The sequence below is a fragment of the Syngnathus typhle genome, linkage group LG12 (genome assembly GCF_033458585.1).
Source record: "Syngnathus typhle isolate RoL2023-S1 ecotype Sweden linkage group LG12, RoL_Styp_1.0, whole genome shotgun sequence".
NCBI lineage: Eukaryota > Metazoa > Chordata > Actinopteri > Syngnathiformes > Syngnathidae > Syngnathus > Syngnathus typhle.
In genome coordinates, this window is record NC_083749.1 from 12,721,393 (window position 1) to 12,739,777 (window position 18,385).

At 46.3% G+C, this 18,385-nt stretch overlaps 1 protein-coding gene across 4 annotated transcripts in view; it reads right to left on the bottom strand.

The window, feature by feature from the left end:
- Positions 1 to 2,648: 2,648 nt before the first annotated feature.
- Positions 2,649 to 18,385, bottom strand: part of sptan1 (spectrin alpha, non-erythrocytic 1) — a 117,664-nt gene continuing 101,927 nt past the window's right edge. For all 4 annotated transcript variants that reach the window (XM_061292612.1, XM_061292611.1, XM_061292610.1 and 1 more), the window contains 11 exons: positions 13,909 to 13,985; positions 13,629 to 13,838; positions 13,216 to 13,512; positions 11,548 to 11,660; positions 10,830 to 10,847; positions 5,959 to 6,013; positions 4,455 to 4,651; positions 3,800 to 3,853; positions 3,575 to 3,721; positions 3,083 to 3,230; positions 2,649 to 2,997 (listed from right to left, as the gene is read on the bottom strand). In XM_061292612.1, coding sequence (XP_061148596.1) covers positions 2,872 to 2,997; positions 3,083 to 3,230; positions 3,575 to 3,721; positions 3,800 to 3,853; positions 4,455 to 4,651; positions 5,959 to 6,013; positions 10,830 to 10,847; positions 11,548 to 11,660; positions 13,216 to 13,512; positions 13,629 to 13,838; positions 13,909 to 13,985 — 1,442 coding nt within the window. In that variant the 3' untranslated portion in view covers positions 2,649 to 2,871. The remainder of the gene's footprint in view (positions 2,998 to 3,082; positions 3,231 to 3,574; positions 3,722 to 3,799; positions 3,854 to 4,454; positions 4,652 to 5,958; positions 6,014 to 10,829; positions 10,848 to 11,547; positions 11,661 to 13,215; positions 13,513 to 13,628; positions 13,839 to 13,908; positions 13,986 to 18,385) is intronic.

Genomic DNA, 18,385 nt, shown 5'->3' on the forward strand with positions numbered 1-18,385 from the left:
CCTTCTGGGGACTCCATCGTTCTACTGGGTGACTTCAATGCTCACGTGGGCATTGACAGTGAGACCTGGAAGGGCGTGATTGGGAGGAACGGCCCCCCCGATCTGAACCAGAGTGGTGTTCTATTATTGGAATTCTGTGCTGGATACGGGTATTCAATAATGAACATCATGTTCAAGCATAAGGGTGTCCATGTGTGCACTTGGCACCAGGAGACTCTAGGCCGCAGTTCGATGATCAACTTTGTAGTCGTGTCATCGGATTTGCGGCCGCATGTTCTGGACACTCGGGTGGAGAGAGGGGCGGAGCTGTCAACTAATCACCACCTGGTGGTGGGTTGGACCCAAACGCTCTGAGGGTCTGCTGGGAACATCTGGCAGAATCCCCTGTCAGGAAGAGCTTCAACTCCCACCTCCGGCAGAGCTTTTCCCACGTCCCGGGGGAGGCGGCGGGACATTGAGTCCGAGTGGACCATGTTCCGCGCCTCCATTGTTGAGGCAGCCGACTAGAGCTGTGACCATAAGGTCGTTGGCGCCTGTTGTGGCGGCAATCCCCGAACCCGCTGGTGGACACCGGCGGTAAGGGATGCCATCAAGCTGAAGAAGGAGTCCTATCAGGCTGTTTTGGCCTGCGGCACAGGTACCGGGATGGCCAAGCGGAACGCGGCTTCGGCCGTTGCTGGGGCAAAAAACCCGGGAGTGAGAGGAGTTTAGCGAGGCCATGGAGAATGACTTCCGGACGGCTTCGAGGAAATTCTCGTCCACCATCTGGCGTCTCAGGAGGGGGAAGCAGTGCACCGTCAACACTGTGTACAGTGGAGATGGCGTGCTGCTGACCTCGACTCGGGAGATCGTGAGTCGGTGGGGAGAATACTTTGAAGACCTCCTCAATTCAACTGACACGCCTTCCAATTGTGGAGGTAGGGCTTGGAGACTCTGAGGCGGACTCTCCAATCTCTGGGGTCGAAGTCACTGAGGTAGTTAAAAAACTCCTCGGTGGCAAGGCCCCAGGGGTAGATGAGATCCGCCCGGAGTTCTTAAAGGCTCTGGATGTTGTGGGGCTGTCATGGCTGACACGCCTCTACAACATTGCGTGGACATCGGGGAAGGTGCCTCTGGATTGGCAGGTTCCCCTCTTTAAGAAGGGGGACCGGAGGATGTGTTCCAATTACAGGGGAATCACACTCCTCAGCCTCCCTGGTAAGGTCTATTCAGGGGTGCTGGAGAGGAGGGTCCGTCGGGGTGTCGAACCTCGGATACAGGAGGAGCAGTGTGGCTTTTGTCCTGGCCGTGGAACAGTGGACCAGCTCTACACCCTCGGCAGGATCCTAGAGGGGTCATGGGAGTCCGCTCAACCAGTCCACATGTGTTTTGTGGACTTGGAGAAGGCGTTCAACCATGTCCCTTGGGAAGTTCTGTGGAGGGTGCTTCGGGAGTACGGGATGCCGAGCGAACCGATAAGGGCGGTTCCGTCTCTGTATAACCGATGCCAGAGTTTGGTGTGCATTTCCGGCAGTAAGTTGGATTCGTTCCCAGTGAGGGTTGGACTCCGCCAAGGCTGCCCTTTGTCACCGATTCTGTTCATCATTGTAATGGACAGAATTTCTAGGCGCAGCCGAGGCGTTGAGGGTGTACGGTTTGGGGACCTCAACATCGCGCTCTGTTTTTTGCAGACGACGCGGTGTTGTTGGCTTCTTCAAGCCGTGATCTCCAGCCCTCACTGGAGCGGTTCGCAGCAGAGTGTGAGGCGGTTGGGATGAGGGTCAGCACCTCCAAATCTGAGTCCATGGTCCTCGGTCGGAAGTGCTGAATGCCCTCTCTTGATCGGGGATGAGATACTGCCCCAAGTGGAGCAGTTCAAGTATCTCGGGGTCTTGTTCACGAGTGAGGGGATGACGGAGCGCGAGATCGACAGGCGGATCGGTGCAGCGTCGGCAGTAATGCGGACTCTGTATTGGTCTGTCGTGGTAAAGAGAGAGCTGAGCCAAAAGGCAAAGCTCTCAATTTACCGGTCAATTTACGCTCCTACCCTCACCTATGGTCACGAGCTATGGGTCGTAACCGAAAGAACGAGATCCCGGATACAAGCGGCCGAAATGAGTTTCCTCCGCAGGATTTCTGGGCTTTCCCTTAGAGATAGGGTGAGAAGCTCGGTCATCCGGGAGAGACTCTGAGTAGAGTCGCTGCTCCTCCACGGTGAGAGAAGCCAGATAAGGTGGCTCGGGCATCTCTGTTCCGGGCATGTCCCACCGGTAGGAGACCCCGTTGACGACCCAGGACGCGCTGGAGATTCTATGTCTCTCAGCTGGCCTGGGAACATCTTGGGATCCCCCGGGATGAGCTGGATGAAGTGGCTGGGGAGAGGGAAGTCAGGGAGTCCCTCTTAAAGCTGCTGCCCCCGCGACCCGAACCTGGCTGAACAGAAGATGGATGGATGGATGGAATTTCATATCAACTGTAGTGACCTGGTTTTTAATTTTGAAATTCAGTGCATCCTAATTTACAGATCACGCTGCTTTGCCATCCTCACTTGGTGACAACCTCTGGTTATTGACCGACCGCTAGAACACATTCATGGATTTAGCATTGTAAAGTGTCTGCTGAAATGCAACATTAAACCTTTTCTGATAATTGAATTCTTTACACAAATATTTCCAGCTGTAAACCAACATTTATTGAAAGCACTCTGTCGTGAAGCTGTTACACTTACAATAATTAAACTGAAATGGAGACAGACTAGTATTAGGAGCCATTGAGGATAGAGAGAGATGCACACACACACAGTAGATAATGATCATTCCTAATGTCAGCCATGCAGTTTCATCAATATTTTTGTTGAGAGTTGTGGTATATAGTTGGTTACCAAGCAACGGATTAGTTCACAAAGAGAGAGCGGGTGAATTCAACAAAGTCAAATGATGATGGCAGCTCACGGCCCTTATTATCAAGGTAGGGCTTCATATGCGAGAGACAATAGTCTGCCTGCTCCTTGGTCAGGTTCTGAAAAGATGGAATAAAAGTATATTAAAGCTTGGAGGCAGTTTACACACACAAGGCTGTCAAAAGAGTGATCAAAACATCTGACCTGGTAGAGCTCTTCTTTAGTAACGTAGGGTTTGTTCTCAGTGCTTAGAGCTCGGAAGGCGCTCTCAATCTCTTCACTGGATTTAACATTTTCTGTCTCACGGCTTATCATGAAGGCCATATACTCTTGTAATGACACATTACCATCCCTGCAATCATAAATCCCTCACAGTTAATGGTTAAAAATGTTAATTCTTAGAATTGCAATATATTGAAATAGCCAAACAACAAAATAATTGCATTAGTATGAATAGTTTTCTAAGCAAATATTGACGACAATTTTTTTGCAACCCTTCGAGCTCAACACAATGAGGTGTAATGTGCAATACCACACAACTTAGCAAAGTTTGATTGGGTCTACAAGACTACAATGCCGTCTTCGAAACAGTGCTGTAATTGGATCAACAAATCAAAGGCAAAAACACTTGAGAAATCCCATGTTCAGAGAGAGGGCTGCTCAAGATGCACGTAAAATCTCTAACAAGTGACAGACCTGTTTGGATCTACAGTGTCGAGTATTGCCTCAAATTCAGGATCAGGTTCACCCTCTTCAACCATGGGTAGGTCATAACCTAGTGAACGCAGGCATGACTTGAACTCCTGGTGGTTTAGACGTCCAGACTTCTCCTTGTCAAAGTGTCTTAAAGACAAGTGTAGATAAGAATGCGTGGTTAGCTGGGGAATCCAGATAACTTCAGCTCAAGTCAAACCTACATACTTAAACATCATGCTGAACTCCTTTAGTGCCTCCTCGGTCACCCCAGTAGTGTTCCTGGAAGTATACAGGGGTAAGCTAGTAGCCAGAAAATTAAAATACAGGGGGTCCTCGGTTTTCAACGTCGATTTGTTCCTACGCGGGCGATGTAAACCGAATTTCGGTATAAGTCGAAACAGTAATGAAATGAAACAGTACAGTAATAAAAATAGAGAAAACAATTCCTGTGGTTGGCTTGCAGACTGAAAGGCGCGTTGCAAGAGAGAGAGGACGCAACCGTCCAAAATGGCGTATACCATGTGAGTAACGCTGTCTTCCTCTGCCTCTCTCGCGGTGTATTATTTGGCTGCACGCACCACACGCGTTACACATCTTAGGACGTCTTTACGATGCTTACGATACAAAACCGCTTAGGTCGAAAAAAGGCTTTAAATCTAATTCCCTTGCGCGTTACGAATCTTAGGACACCTTTACGATGCTTACGATGCAAAACCGCTGAGGCCAAAAAAAGGCTTTATATATGTGATGAAATACGAAAAAATATGAATACTATAAAAAATAATAAATGAGACGTTTGTAGTAAACACAAAACAGCCTAACCTGAGGACGTCATAAACCAAGGAACCCCTGCATTGTTAAATATCGTGTTGTATTGTACCTTGCTTGTATCTGTTGCTCCAGGTTATGCTGCATCCTCATTCCCAGCTGGTCTAGCTGATCCCATTGCTGAGCCAGACCCACTGTGCTGTGCTCTGTGTACTTGTTGTCCAAGATCAAGGCTTCCTCCATAGCTGCACCCAAGTCTTCAATCTTCTTTAGCTGGCTGCGCATGGCTCGAATTTCCTGGTGTTTACGCTACATAAACGGTACACGCACGCACGCACGCACGCGCACACACACGCACGCACGCACGCACGCACGCACACACACACACACACATGCGCACACACGCGCACACACGCACGCACAAAGTAGACTCTACTTAGTAGAGGTTTTTCATTAAGCACACATTTGACACGAATGCGTATGTTCTGGTGCCTTATTTAGCATGTACACAGAATGGAAATTGACCCACAAAATTAACACGGTGAAGCGGTATGGGTGTCTCAATCCTAGAAGCTAAGTTGTCAGACTTTATATCTGGGAAGCATCACTCAGGACAAAGGAGTCCCATTCGAGAGTCCAGACAAATTACAGCTCAACCTTCAGGCTAATATAGGAACTCGTTTTCCCTCACTCGAGTACAGGTCATCTCCGTTGTCCTTTCCCATGGGCTCCACACCTGAAGTCAGGGCCAAGCAGATCATGTGCTGTGTGAGTGGATGAAAGTGGGCCCATCATGGCTCAAGGCATGAGGCAGTCAAAAGGCCTTCTTGAACGGTTCTGACCTCCACATAGTCACATTCGCCTTCTAACATGGCTTGGACTCAAAAAGCAGCTTTCTTGAGAGATTGAATGATCTTCCACTTTAAAGCTGTCTCTCTGGAGAGAACGAACCTGAACATGTGTGGATCAAATTATCCCGCCCACCCCACCCAGCCATTTGACGCTGGCGGGGTTCAGTCTGGTGGATGAAAGAACCCACCCACTGCCTTTGGGTGGGGGGGATGAGTCCTGACTGTTGTTTGTGTCTATGCCCCAAAAAGCAGCTCATAATAGTGACTGTTTGTGTAGTACGTGGAGGAGGAGCTGCTGGGCGTCCAGAAAATAATTTGCAATAAATTATGTTGTATAATCTCTTCAAATGCAATGAATGCGTTATGATGATTATGGAGCCAAGGCAGAGGAAATACTAGCTACCCAGAAACCACTCCATAGAACCTGACGATACTGCCACCCCTTCAGTCTAGTGGTGGCAGCAACTTCGTCAGGCATGACTGAAAGATGAATGCAGTAATATACAGAATCATTCTGGATTAAAAACCTGTTCCGGAAGCACTCTTGACTTCAAACGTCATCCTTTACAAAATGATCCTGAGCACACGTCCAACATATCAGAGGGGTGGGTTTACGACAACTCTGACTGTGAATGACACTTCTGATTGATTTATATACACACTTTCCTGCATTTCTTATACATTTGATTTGTTTTGCACTATTAATGCATAATGTGTCTTCCAAGCAATAGGAATTTGACATGATTAATTGAATATAATGTTTACCTTAGTGGCCTCTAGCTGAGATTCAAGAGTACCTGACTCTTCCACCATACATGACCTAACACAAAAAATGCATTCACAAAAGTAAGGAAAAGAAGGTGCAGTAATTTCACATTTTTTAACAACCTCCTTTTCAGACTTCAACATACAATCCAGGTGCCTAATTGAATTTAAACACAAATCAAGAGTCAATTAAGGTAATCTGACATGACACGTTTTTTGCTTCATAGATATCGCTTAGAAAAAGTTAAAACACCTGATAATCTGACATGCTATGTTTATCAAATGAAGAAAAACAAAAATCTTCATAGATACCGTTTTTTTCCGTGTATAGTGCGCAAAATTTAACGAATTTATTGTCCTAAAATCTGGGGTGCGCATTATACATGGGTACAAAAAATTTTAATTTTTTTTTTTTTAAATTTTTTTTTTTTTTTTTTTTAGAAAACAAAACCAACAACAGGACTGACCGACAAAGTCGTGGAACAAAAAGACAGGGTGACATTACCAAAGACAGGAACAGAAAGCAAACAGACATCATGACAGTAACACATGCAATGATCCGTCGTTGAGCGAGGGGCAGACAGGACTTAAATACAAAACACGTTACATCGATTGAGGTGACACAGGAAGAGAGGGGCGACGCGAACAGAAACTATGGCAAACTAGACACATAGCAAAACTGGGGACGAGACGTGACAAATGTCCCTCGAAATGAAACTTGAAATCACCAAGTTTTGGTTTCCAAGGGTGTTTTTATTCCTTTTCAACGTCTCTCCCATACAGAGCCGCCTTTTTCACGTCCGCACGCCTCTTTCCCGTGCGCGCACGGAGCGCGGTGGTGCGTTTATGGGCAGTCGGAGAAATCAACGGCAACAAAAAAAATTACATACAGCCTAGTTAAGACCATACCAAAGACTATAAAAATGGGACCCATTGCCTCCCTGCGTGTGTGACGATCATTGGGACTTAAAAAAAGAAAAAAAAAAAAAATAATTTCATAAAAAAAATTCATAAAAATTGGGTGCGTATTATACATGGGTACAGGCTTTTTTCCAGCATCAGCATGCCATTTTTAGGGTGCGTATTATACATGGGGGCGCACTATACACGGAAAAAAACGGTAAACAATACCATGCCTCAGAAAACTATAACTCCCCATTGAACTTTTGCCACATTTCATGTTTCAAATATACACTGCTCAAAAAAATTAAAGGAACACTTTGAAAACACATCAGATTTCAATGGTGTTTTTCTTTTGGGGGGGGGGGGATACAGACACCCCAAAAATCTAAGTGAAAAAATGATATGGCAGGCTCATCCTTTTTGCCTAAATTCAATTTATGCAAATCAAAATTATTTTCAATATCTTGTGTGGCCCCCACGAGCTTGTATGCATGCTTGACAACGTCGCGGCATGCTCCTAATGAGACTACGGATGGTGTCTTGTGAGATGTCCTCCCAGATCTGTCTTAGGGCATCAATAAGCTCCTGTAAAGTCTGAGGAGCAACCTGGTGGCGTATGATGGACCGAAACATTATGTCCCAGAGGTGTTCTATCGGGTTTAGATCAGGTGATCGTGAGGACCATTCATTTGTGTCAATTCCTTCCTCCTCCAGATACTGTCTGCATACTCTTGCCACAATAGGCCGGGCATTGTTGTGGATCAGGAGGAACCCAGGACCTACTGCACTGACCATGGGTGCAAGGATTTCATCCTGATACCTGTTAGCAGTCAGACTACCGTTCTCTAGCCTGTAGAGGTCTGTTCGTCCCTCCATGGAAATGCCTCCTCAGACCATCACTGACCCACCACCAAACCGGTCATGCTGAATGATGTTGCAGGCAGCATAGCGCTCTCCTTGGCTTCTCCAGACCCTTTCACGTCTATCACAGGTGCTCAGGGTAAACCTGCTCTCATCTGTAAAAAGCACAGGGTGCCAGTGGCGGACTTGCCAATTCTGGTGTTCTATGGCAAATGCCAATCGAGCTCCACGGTGTTGAGCAATGAGCACAGGAAACACTACATACAGGACGTCGTGCCCTGAGGCCACCCTCGTGAAGTCTGTTTCTGACTGTTTGGGCAGAGACATTCACACCAGTAGCCTGCTGGAGGTCATTCTGTACGGCTCGGGCAGTGCTCAACCTCTTCCTCCTTCCACAAAGCAGCAGATATCGGTCCTGCTGATGGAATGAGGGCTGTCTACAGCCCTGTCCAGCTCTCATAGAGTAACTGCCTGTCCCCTGGAATCTCCTCCATGCTCTGGAGATTGTACTGGGAGACACATCAAATCTTCTTGCAACAGCACGCATGGATGTGCCATCCTGGAGGAGTTGGACATTCTGCGCAACTTCAGGAGGATTAAGAAATCGCCTCATGCTCCCAGTCGTGATAATGACTCTAGCTAAAGCCAACACTTGTAGAAAAACAGTTAAAAAAGATCAAGAGGGAGGAACTTGAAATGGGCTCCACCTGCAAAATCAGTCCTGTTTTGGGGACCATCTCGTTGTTGCCTCTCTGGTGCACCTGTTGTTAGCCTGCTTTGACTGCACCGATTGGGAAGCTTTCGAAGCTGCAACTTCAGACTTGCATGAACTCACTGACACATACATCAGTTTTTGTGAGGATCTGTGTGTGCAGACTAAGACCTTCTGCACGTACAACAACGACAAACCTTGGTTTACACCGAACCTCAGGAGGCTGCGCAAAGTCAAGGAGGAGGCCTACAGGAGCGGCGACCGCGAGCTGTTCAGCCAGACCAGAAACACACTGAACCGAGAGGTCAGGAAAGCCAGGAGGTGTTACGGGGAGAACCTGAAGAGACACCTCCCTGCCAATCCTGATCCCTCAACTGTGTGGAAAGGTCTGCAGAGCATCACGGGCTACAAGAAACGAACCCCCCGTCCTGTAGAGAGCCCAAGGCTTGCTAACCAGCTAAACAAATTCTACTGCAGGTTTGATCGGTCCTCCCACACAACGGGACCTCCTGCAGCACAATCTACATACTCATCTCTCCCCACAACTGCTCTGTCCACACCTCTATCATCGTTGTCACCCACTCACTCTCTTGCAGAGGCCGCGCCCGCACTCCAGGTCCGCGAGGAGGAAGTGCGCCAGATGTTCCGGAGACAAAAGACCAGGAAGGTACCGGGCCCAGACGGCGTGTCACCTTCCTGCTTGAAAGTCTGCGCTGAGCAGCTGGCTTTGCACGGATCTTCAACCGTTCTGTGGAGCTGTGTGAGGTGCCCTCGTGCTTCAAGAGCTCCACCATCGTTCCAGTGGCCAAGAAGCCCGCCATCACAGGTTTGAATGACTATAGACCCGTCGCACTGACATCTGTGGTCATGAAATTGTTCGAGAGGTTAGTGCTGAACCACCTGAAGGAGGTCACGGGCCCCCTGCTTGACCCCCTCCAGTTTGCCTACCGGGCAAACAGGTCAGTGGATGATGCGGTCAACATGGGACCACTACATCCTGCACCACCTGGACACCCCAGGAACGTACGACAGGATCCTGTTCGTGGACTTCAGCTCGGCGTTCAACACCATCGCCCCTGACATCCTCCAACAGAAGCTCATCCAGCTCGCGGTGCCTGCCTCCACCTGTCAGTGGATCACCAGCCTCCTGACCAACAGGAGACAGCGTGTGAGGCTGGGGGGCATCACATCTGACAGCCGGACCACCAACACTGGAGCCCCTCAGGGATGCGTCCTCTCCCCACTGCTCTTCTCTCTCTACACCAATGATTTCTCCTCAGGTGACTCTCCTGTGAAGCTCCTGAAGTATGCAGACGACACCACTCTCATCGGACTGATCCAGGACGGTGATGAGACTGCGTACAGACAGGAGGTGGAGCGGCTGGTCCTCTGGTGCAGTCAAAACCATCTAGAGCTGAACCCGCTCAAGACCGTGGAGATGATAGTGGATTTCAGGCGAGACCCTTCACCACTTTTACCCCTCACTATCCGCAGTAATACTATTCTCTCCACAGACACCTTCAAGTTCCTGGGAACCACAATCTCTCGGGACCTGAAATGGACCGGCCACATAGACTCTGTCCGGAAGAAGGCCCAGCAAAGGCTGTACTTCCTGAGACAGCTCAAGAAGTTCAACCTGCCGCGAGAGCTTCTGAAGACCTTCTACACTGCCATCATCCAGTCTGTCCTCTGCACCTCCATCACTGTCTGGTTTGGATCGGCCTCCAAACAAGACAAGCACAGACTACAACGGACAATCAGAACTGCAGAAAAGATAATTGGAACCAACCTCCTATCTATCCAAGACTTGTACCTGTCCAGGACCAGGAATCGGGCAAGGAACATCTCTACAGACCCTTCTTACCCAGGTTGCAGTCTGTTTGAACTACTCCCCTCCGGACGGCGTTATAGAGCTCGGTACGCCAAAACCAGCAGACACAGACAGCTTCTTCCCCCAGGCTGTTGCTCTGATGAACTCACACCACTCAGAGTCTCAGAGACATTACTGTTCAATAACATCCTGCTCTTCACACCTTTTTGAATTTGTCTACACTGTTTTTGCCATTATTCACATGTCCTGAATGTTGTTAATCACCTAAATGTGAAACAGAGGGTGTGTTTTTACCGAAGTCAAATTCCTTGTTTGGCACGCTCAAACATAGCGAATAAAAACTCTTGAATTCCATCAACACCAATGCAGTTGAAACTGATTAACAACCCCCTCTGCCACGTACCTGACCAAAACCTTATCAGAAAAGTCTAATTGAATTCATGCCATACCCTGATAAAAAACTGTTCCTTTAATTTTTTGAGCAGTGTATATAAAAGGGTTGAGACTTTTTTCCCACAACCATATGACAATTTCATTTAAAAAAAAAATAATTTATATATTTACCCATCCAGAAGATATGTTCTGATATGCATTGTAATCCCAAGCAAACAGTGAGGATTCCATCGAGTTGTAGCAGGGAGATAGAGAAAGTGGGAGATGATAAATGAACAAAATATGCAATAGTAGGTGCAGTAAATGGGCATTGATAATGAAGTTGCATATTTTAGCACATTATTTGTCAGCCTTATTTTCTTTTATGGTGCTGTACATGCAAACGGGGGCTTGATGGCCATCGGTCATTTCAGGAAAATGTGTTTCTCTCTCCAGCAGGGCCAGTCAAACCACATGACAGCTTCCACCACCACATCCCATTGACAAAAACAATGACATCTTGTCCACCATGGCCAAGCCATTAGTGGTTATTTTTGAGAAAGAGAAGACATTAAAGGTTTGACGAAAATGTTGAGAAATAACCAAGTGATACCATTTGACTCTGGCACTTTGGTTGAGATTTTCTACATATATAACACATAAAAATGTTCCTTAAAAAACACACCCTTGTCCCCCAACAAAAAAGCTAAAATTTGTCTGGAGCCATCACTCAATTTTCAAAACTCTTGGCGTACTCGGGTTGAAATTGTCATTCCAACCGGACATTTTTGACAGAAAGTCATTTTTGACAAATCTCGTCATTTTGCTGATAACGTGTTCCATTCAGATTAAAACAAAGAACACAAGTCACAATATTAAGAAAAAATGAATTGCTCAAAAATTATTTTACCTGGTCTCCTGCAGCCATTGGTGGAAAGCATTTGCATGCTGCGCAAACTCTTGACGCAACTTGTCGTTCTCCTCCTGTCTTCGCTGCTCTTTCTGCAGTTCCAGTTCTCGCTCCTTATTTTATGATAACAGAAAGCTAACATAATGAGTGTTTTTATATCGGGTTTGTAAAAAAACAAGGCTAAAAAAGCCTGTTAATTTTGACAAATTTGACAAATAATTCACTATTTATTAAATGTAAACTGAATAACATGCAGAAAAACCCAAGTTTAATCTCAACATTTTTTAAATCTGAATATTTGTTGACGGTGGGAAGATCCATCGCTAAATTCACAACAAACCATATACGAGCCGTTTTTGTGCTCAGGCCAAAGCCTGGTTTAATGTAAAAACAGCTTTGGTGCCACCTTTGTGCCAAGGAATTACCGTTTTTTTCCGTGTATAGTGCGCAAAATTTAACTAATTTATTGTCCTAAAATCTGGGGTGCGCATTATACATGGGTACAAAAAAATTTAAATTTTTTTTTTTTTTTTTTTTTTAGAAAACAAAACCAACAACAGGACTGACCGACAAAGTCGTGGAACAAAAAGACAGGGTGACATTACCAAAGACAGGAACAGAAAGCAAACAGACATCATGACAGTAACACATGCAATGATCCGACGGTGAGCGAGGGGCAGACAGGACTTAAATATAAAACACGTTACATCGATTGAGGTGACACAGGAAGAGAGGGGCGACGCGAACAGAAACTATGGCAACCTAGACACATAGCAAAACTGGGGACGAGACGTGACAAATGTCCCTCGAAATGAAACTTGAAATCACCAAGTTTTGGTTTCCAAGGGTGTTTTTATTCCTCTTCAACGTCTCTCCCATACAGAGCCGCCTTTTTCACGTCCGCACGCCTCTTTCCCGTGCGCGCACGGAGCGCGGTGGTGCGTTTATGGGCAGTCGGAGAAATCAACGCCAACAAAAAAAATTACATCCAGCCTAGTTAAGACCATACCAAAGACTATAAAAATGGGACCCATTGCCTCCCTGCGTGTGTGACGATCATTGGGACTTAAAAAAATAAAATAAAATAAAATTCATAAAAAAAATTCATAAAAATTGGGTGCGTATTATACATGGGTACAGGCTTTTTTCCAGCATCAGCATGCCATTTTTAGGGTGCGTATTATACATGGGGGCGCACTATACACGGAAAAAAACGGTATATTTAAGTTCTGCCAGCAATCTGCCCCAAGGCAGCTGTGGCTACTTATGCAGTTTACCACCACCGCCAGAGTGTGAAATTCGTATAGATAGTGCATGCACGGTGAGTGCTGTGACTATAGAAAAGTGCAATATCAATCTAAATTAGGGGTGTCCAAACTACGGCCCGCGGGCCGCAGTTTTTATTGGCCCGCAGCAAATTCTGAAAACATAATTGAATATGGCCCGCACAAGAAGCTTGAGCTCTTGAGCGCAGCGTTTGACGTCCCATTAACCCCAAAGGAAGAGAAGCGAACGCGCAGCGTTTGACGTCCGATTAGCACCCCCCCCGAAGAGAAGCGAACGCGCAGCGTTTGACGTCCGATTAGCACCCCCCAAAGAAGAGAAGGGAAAAAAATTATTGAATGATCTACATGTAACTAAATTTACATTTATAATAATTTATAATACCTTGATTATCTTCTGCAGGTTTCTCCAAGTTTCTTCTAAAGCCTCCATTGTAAACCAGGTGTAGGGGTTGGACACCACCTGGTAATTCTTGATCTGCAGGTCCAGTTCAGCAAGCTGGTTGAAATCTGTCTGGGCTGAGGTCAGTGAGGAGCGGAAGGCCTCATGGGCTTCACGCAGTGCACGAATCTCATCCAGAGAATTGCACCTCACTGGGTCTGTCAGATCCTCCTCTGCATTCTCAAACCAACTGTTAAACGCTGATGCCTTTTTGGCAAATGTCAGAAACAAGTCCTCAACCTGAGTGGGAACAAACAAAAAAAAGAGCCATGACCACTCAACACATCAAACAGACAAACAACAAATTCTCCCACAAAAACAATCCAACTACACACAACCTCTGGCGGTCTCTTTACCTTTCGAAAATGCTCTTGAGACTCCAGAAGCTTCATCTTGCGAGCCTCCGAGTTGGACAGCAATTGGTTCCAACGCTTCATTAAAGCAGCATGACGGGCTTCAATGGCTTTTGCTTGGACATGCTTGGCAGCCAACAACTGGTCTTTCAGAGCTGTGATATTGGTAATGCCCTCCTGCTGGAATGCTTGAAGTCCAGCATCAAATGTCTCCTAAAGATCAACACAGAACAAATCAGACAGAGAAGGAAACAGTGCAGATGTACATGAAAGGTACAAGTACCTGTTTGGTGAGTAGAGTCTGTACAGAAGACAGGTCTCTGCCATAATCATCAGTTTTAAGGCTGTTCTCTTTCTCTCCTGAATAAATAAACAAATATCACATGCTTGAAGTTCACAAGCCAAGGTGTACATCAACGTCATAAAAGTGGCCACAGTTTTAACCGGACCATGTTGGTAGTAGGGAAACCAAAAGTAAAAATGTACTTCATTCTATTTCATTGGCTGACATGTTCCATGGGCACTATGTACAGGCCATATACAAACCTGATTCGGTTGAAGTTGGGAAATTGTGTAAAATGTAAATTAAAACAAAACACAACGATTTGAAAGTCCTTCTCAACCCATATTCAATTGAATACACTACAAAGACAACATATTTAATGTTCAAACTGATAAACTTAATTGTTTTTTGCCAAATAATGATTAACTTAGAATTTCATGCCTGCAACACGTCCAGTAGAAGTTGGGAAAGGTGGCAAAAAATACTGAGGAAGCTGAGAAAAGCTCATCAAACACCTATTTGGAACATCCCACATGTGATCAGGCTAATTGGGAACAGGTGGGTACCATGATTGGGTGTATAAAAGGAGCCTCCCCAAACATGCTCAGTCATTCACGAGCAAGGATGGGGCAAGGTTCACCACTTTGTCCAGAACTGCGTGAGAAAACAGTTGAACAGTTTAAGAACAACATTTCTCAACGCAAAATCGCAACGAATTTAGGGATTTCAACATCTACGGTCCATAATATCAACAAAAGGTTCCGAGAATCTGGTGAAATCACTGCACGTACGTAAGCGCCACAGCCGGAAACCAACACTGAATGACCGTGACCTTCAATGCCTCAGACGGCACTGCCCTACAAACCGACGTGTGTAAAGGAGGGGTGCACAATACATCGATCGCGATCGACCGCCAAGCAGCTATTGGTCGATCGCGTGATATTATTATTATTATTTATTTATTTTTTAATTTTTCTCCGCACTTGACGCGTGTACAAACAACAGCGCTAACAACACAACACAACACATACACGCTAGCTCGCGAGTTCCCTCCAATTGTCAGAACCCAATTTTTTCTCTTAAACTTAAGAAAGGGTATGAAAATGAGTGGGGCAGCTGGCCATAGTAAGAAGTATCACTTTCATAGGGAATGGGAGTAGGACTTTTTTTTCACAATGACATATATATATATCCATTGCTCCCACATTCTCTTCATGTACCCCCTCTGACTTGGTTTACTGGAGTAGTAGCACTCCAACAGTGTTAGGTTCTCACATCTCGCCCATTTCCGCCTTGTTCCAGTAGCCCACTTTTCATCTAGGCGTTCTGGTCCCCCAACGCCTGACGCAGACCTTGTTTGACCGGGCGACGTCTGAGCCGGCATCTCATTTGATTCTTTCTCTCTCACCATGTTTATGAGGTAGGCGATATCGTCAAGGGTCTTGCCCACAGACCCACACTGGATGATGGTATGGCTCCGCCCCGACCAGGTCTCGAACCCGGGTCCCGCTGGTTGATAGTCTGGCGACTATCCTACTGAGCTATCAAGACACGGAAGCTCCTAACCATGCACGGAGGGTTCCACCCTAAGTCCAGCACCCTGAGACTGTACACTAGCCGTAAAGAAGGAGGCCGAGGACTACTGAGTGTGAGAGCCACTGTTCGGGATGAAACAGCCAAGATCCATGAGTACATCAAGGAAAAGGCCCGAACGGATGACGTGCTCAGTGAATGTCTCAGACAATGGCAAACAGAGGAAGAGTGGCTAGAGACACCATCATGGGAGGACAAACCCCTACATGGGATGTACCATCGGCAGATAAGTGAAGTGGCTGACATCAAGAAATCCTACCAATGGCTGGAAAAAGCTGGACTGAAGGACAGCACAGAGGCACTCATCATGGCTGCACAGGAACAGGCTCTGAACACCAGAGCAATAGAGGCCAAGATCTACCACACCAGACAAGACCCAAGGTGTAGGCTGTGCAAAGAGGCCCCTGAGACAGTCCAGCACATAACAGCAGGGTGTAAGATGCTAGCAGGGAAAGCATACATGGAACGTCATAACCAAGTGGCTGGCATAGTGTACAGGAACATCTGTGCAGAGTATGGACTGGAAGCCCCAAGTTCAAAGTGGGAAGCACCCCCTAAGGTGGCAGAGAACGGGCGAGCCAAGATCCTGTGGGACTTCCAGATCCAGACTGACAAGATGGTGATGGCGAACCAACCGGACATTGTGGTGGTGGACAAACAGCAGAAGAAGGCCGTTGTAGTGGATGTAGCAATACCCAGCGATGGCAACATCAGGAAAAAAGAACTTGAGAAGCTAGAGAAATACCAGGGCCTCAAAGAAGAGCTTGAGAAGGCCTGGAAAGTGAAGGCCTCGGTGGTGCCCGTGGTCATTGAGCACTTGGGGCAGTGACCCCCAAACTGGAGGAGTGGCTACAGCAGATTCCAGGAACAACATCAGACATCTCAGTCCAGAAGAGTGCAGTGCTAGGAACAGCCAAAATACTGCGCAGAACCCTCAAGCTCCCAGGCCTCTGGTAGAGGACCCGAGCTTGGAGTGGGAGACCACCCGCGGAGGGTGAGAGGGGGAATTTTATATATATATATATATATATATATATATATATATATATATATATATATATATATATATATATATATATATATATATATATATATATATATATATATATATATATATATTTTAGTGGGTAGATCTTTGTGACTTGGTCATTTCAAAAGTAGCTCGCGAGCTCAAAATGTTTGCCCACCCCTGGTGTAAAGGATATCACCAAATGGGCTCAGGAAAACTTCAGAAAACCACTGTCAGCAAATACAGTTCGTCACTACATCAGTAAGTGCGGGTTAAAACTCTACCAGCAAAAGCCATTTATGAACAACATCCAGAAACCCCGCCGGGTTCTCTGGGCCCGAGCTCATGTAAAATGGACTGATGCACAACGGAAAAGTGTTTTGTGGTTTGATGAGTCTACATTTCAAATAGTTTTTGGAAACACTAGACGTCGTGTCCTCCGGACCAAGGAGGAAGCGGACAATCCGGACTGTTATCAACGTAAAGTTCAAAAGCCAGCATCTGTAATGGTATGTGGGTGGATTAGTTCCCATGGCATGGGTGACTTACATTTCTGTGAAGGCAACATAAATGCTGAAAAGTACATACAGATATCGGAGCAACATATGCTGCCATCCAAGCGACATCTTTTTCATGGACGCCGCTGCTTATTTCAGCAAGATAAATGCCAAGTCACATTCTGCACGTGTTACAACAGTGTGGCTTTGAAGTAAAAGAGTCCAGGTTCTTGCAGTCCAGACCTGTCTCCCATTGAAAATGTGTGGCGCATTATGAAGCGTAAAATACGATAGGGAAGACCCCGGACTGTTGAACAACTGAAGCGGTTCATCAAGCAAGAATGGGAAAGAATTCCACATGAGAAGCGAAGAAAATTACAGTTTTTTCCCATGTATAATACGCACCCTAAAAATGGCATGTTGATGCTGGAAAAAAGCCTGTACCCATGTATAATACGCACCAACACCGCATTACTGGCGAAGAAAGCTCAGCGCCGCCTGTACTTCCTGCAGAAACTCAGGCGAGCAAGTGCTCCTCTGGCCGTCATGACTACATTCTACCGTGGCACCATTGAGAGCGTCCTCTCCAGTTGTATCGCTGTTTGGGGTGGTAGCTACACTGAATACAACATGAAGGCCCTGCAGCGGATAGTTAACATGGCTGGTAAGATTATTGGTGCTTCACTCCCCTCCCCGAAGGACACCTCCCATCTCACCCGCAAGGCGACCACGATTGTGAGTGATGTGAGTCACCCCGCTCACTCTTTGTTTGATCTTCTGCCCTCTGGGAAGAGGTACAGGAGCCTGCGCTCCCGCACCAGCAGACCCACCAACAGCTTCATACTCCAGGCTGTTAGGATCCTGAACTCTCTCCCCCCTTCTGCGTAGCGTCCTGTACTTTTGCGCTATATTTTGACTGTCTGCTGTATACACACTTGCTCCATTTTTGCTCCTCTTATTTATTGTTATTTGTTTATTTATTCATCACTCTCATTTATTCATTGTGTGTGCCTTCTTGTTTTTTTTTTTTGTGTGTGTTGTTTACTTGTATGTATATTGTGTACTAAGTCTTATCACCGTGGGATAGTGAGAACGTAATTTCACTTTCTTGGCATGTGAGGAAGTTGACAATAAAGCAGACTTTGACTTTGAAAAACACACTGACTTGCAATATATCCACGCCCTCGAGTGGCGAACAAGTAACACTGTAAGATGGCGGCGCGTGCACACGCAGCGGCCTCTCTCTGTCCCGAACGGTGTTTTGTTTTGTCGTTTAATGTGGGTTTGTCCGACAGTTTTGTATGTTTGTCTCGTCACACCGGGTTGTGCTACAAGTACAGCGGGCTGGTTCTGCTCGACATCGGCGAAAGCGAGTCTT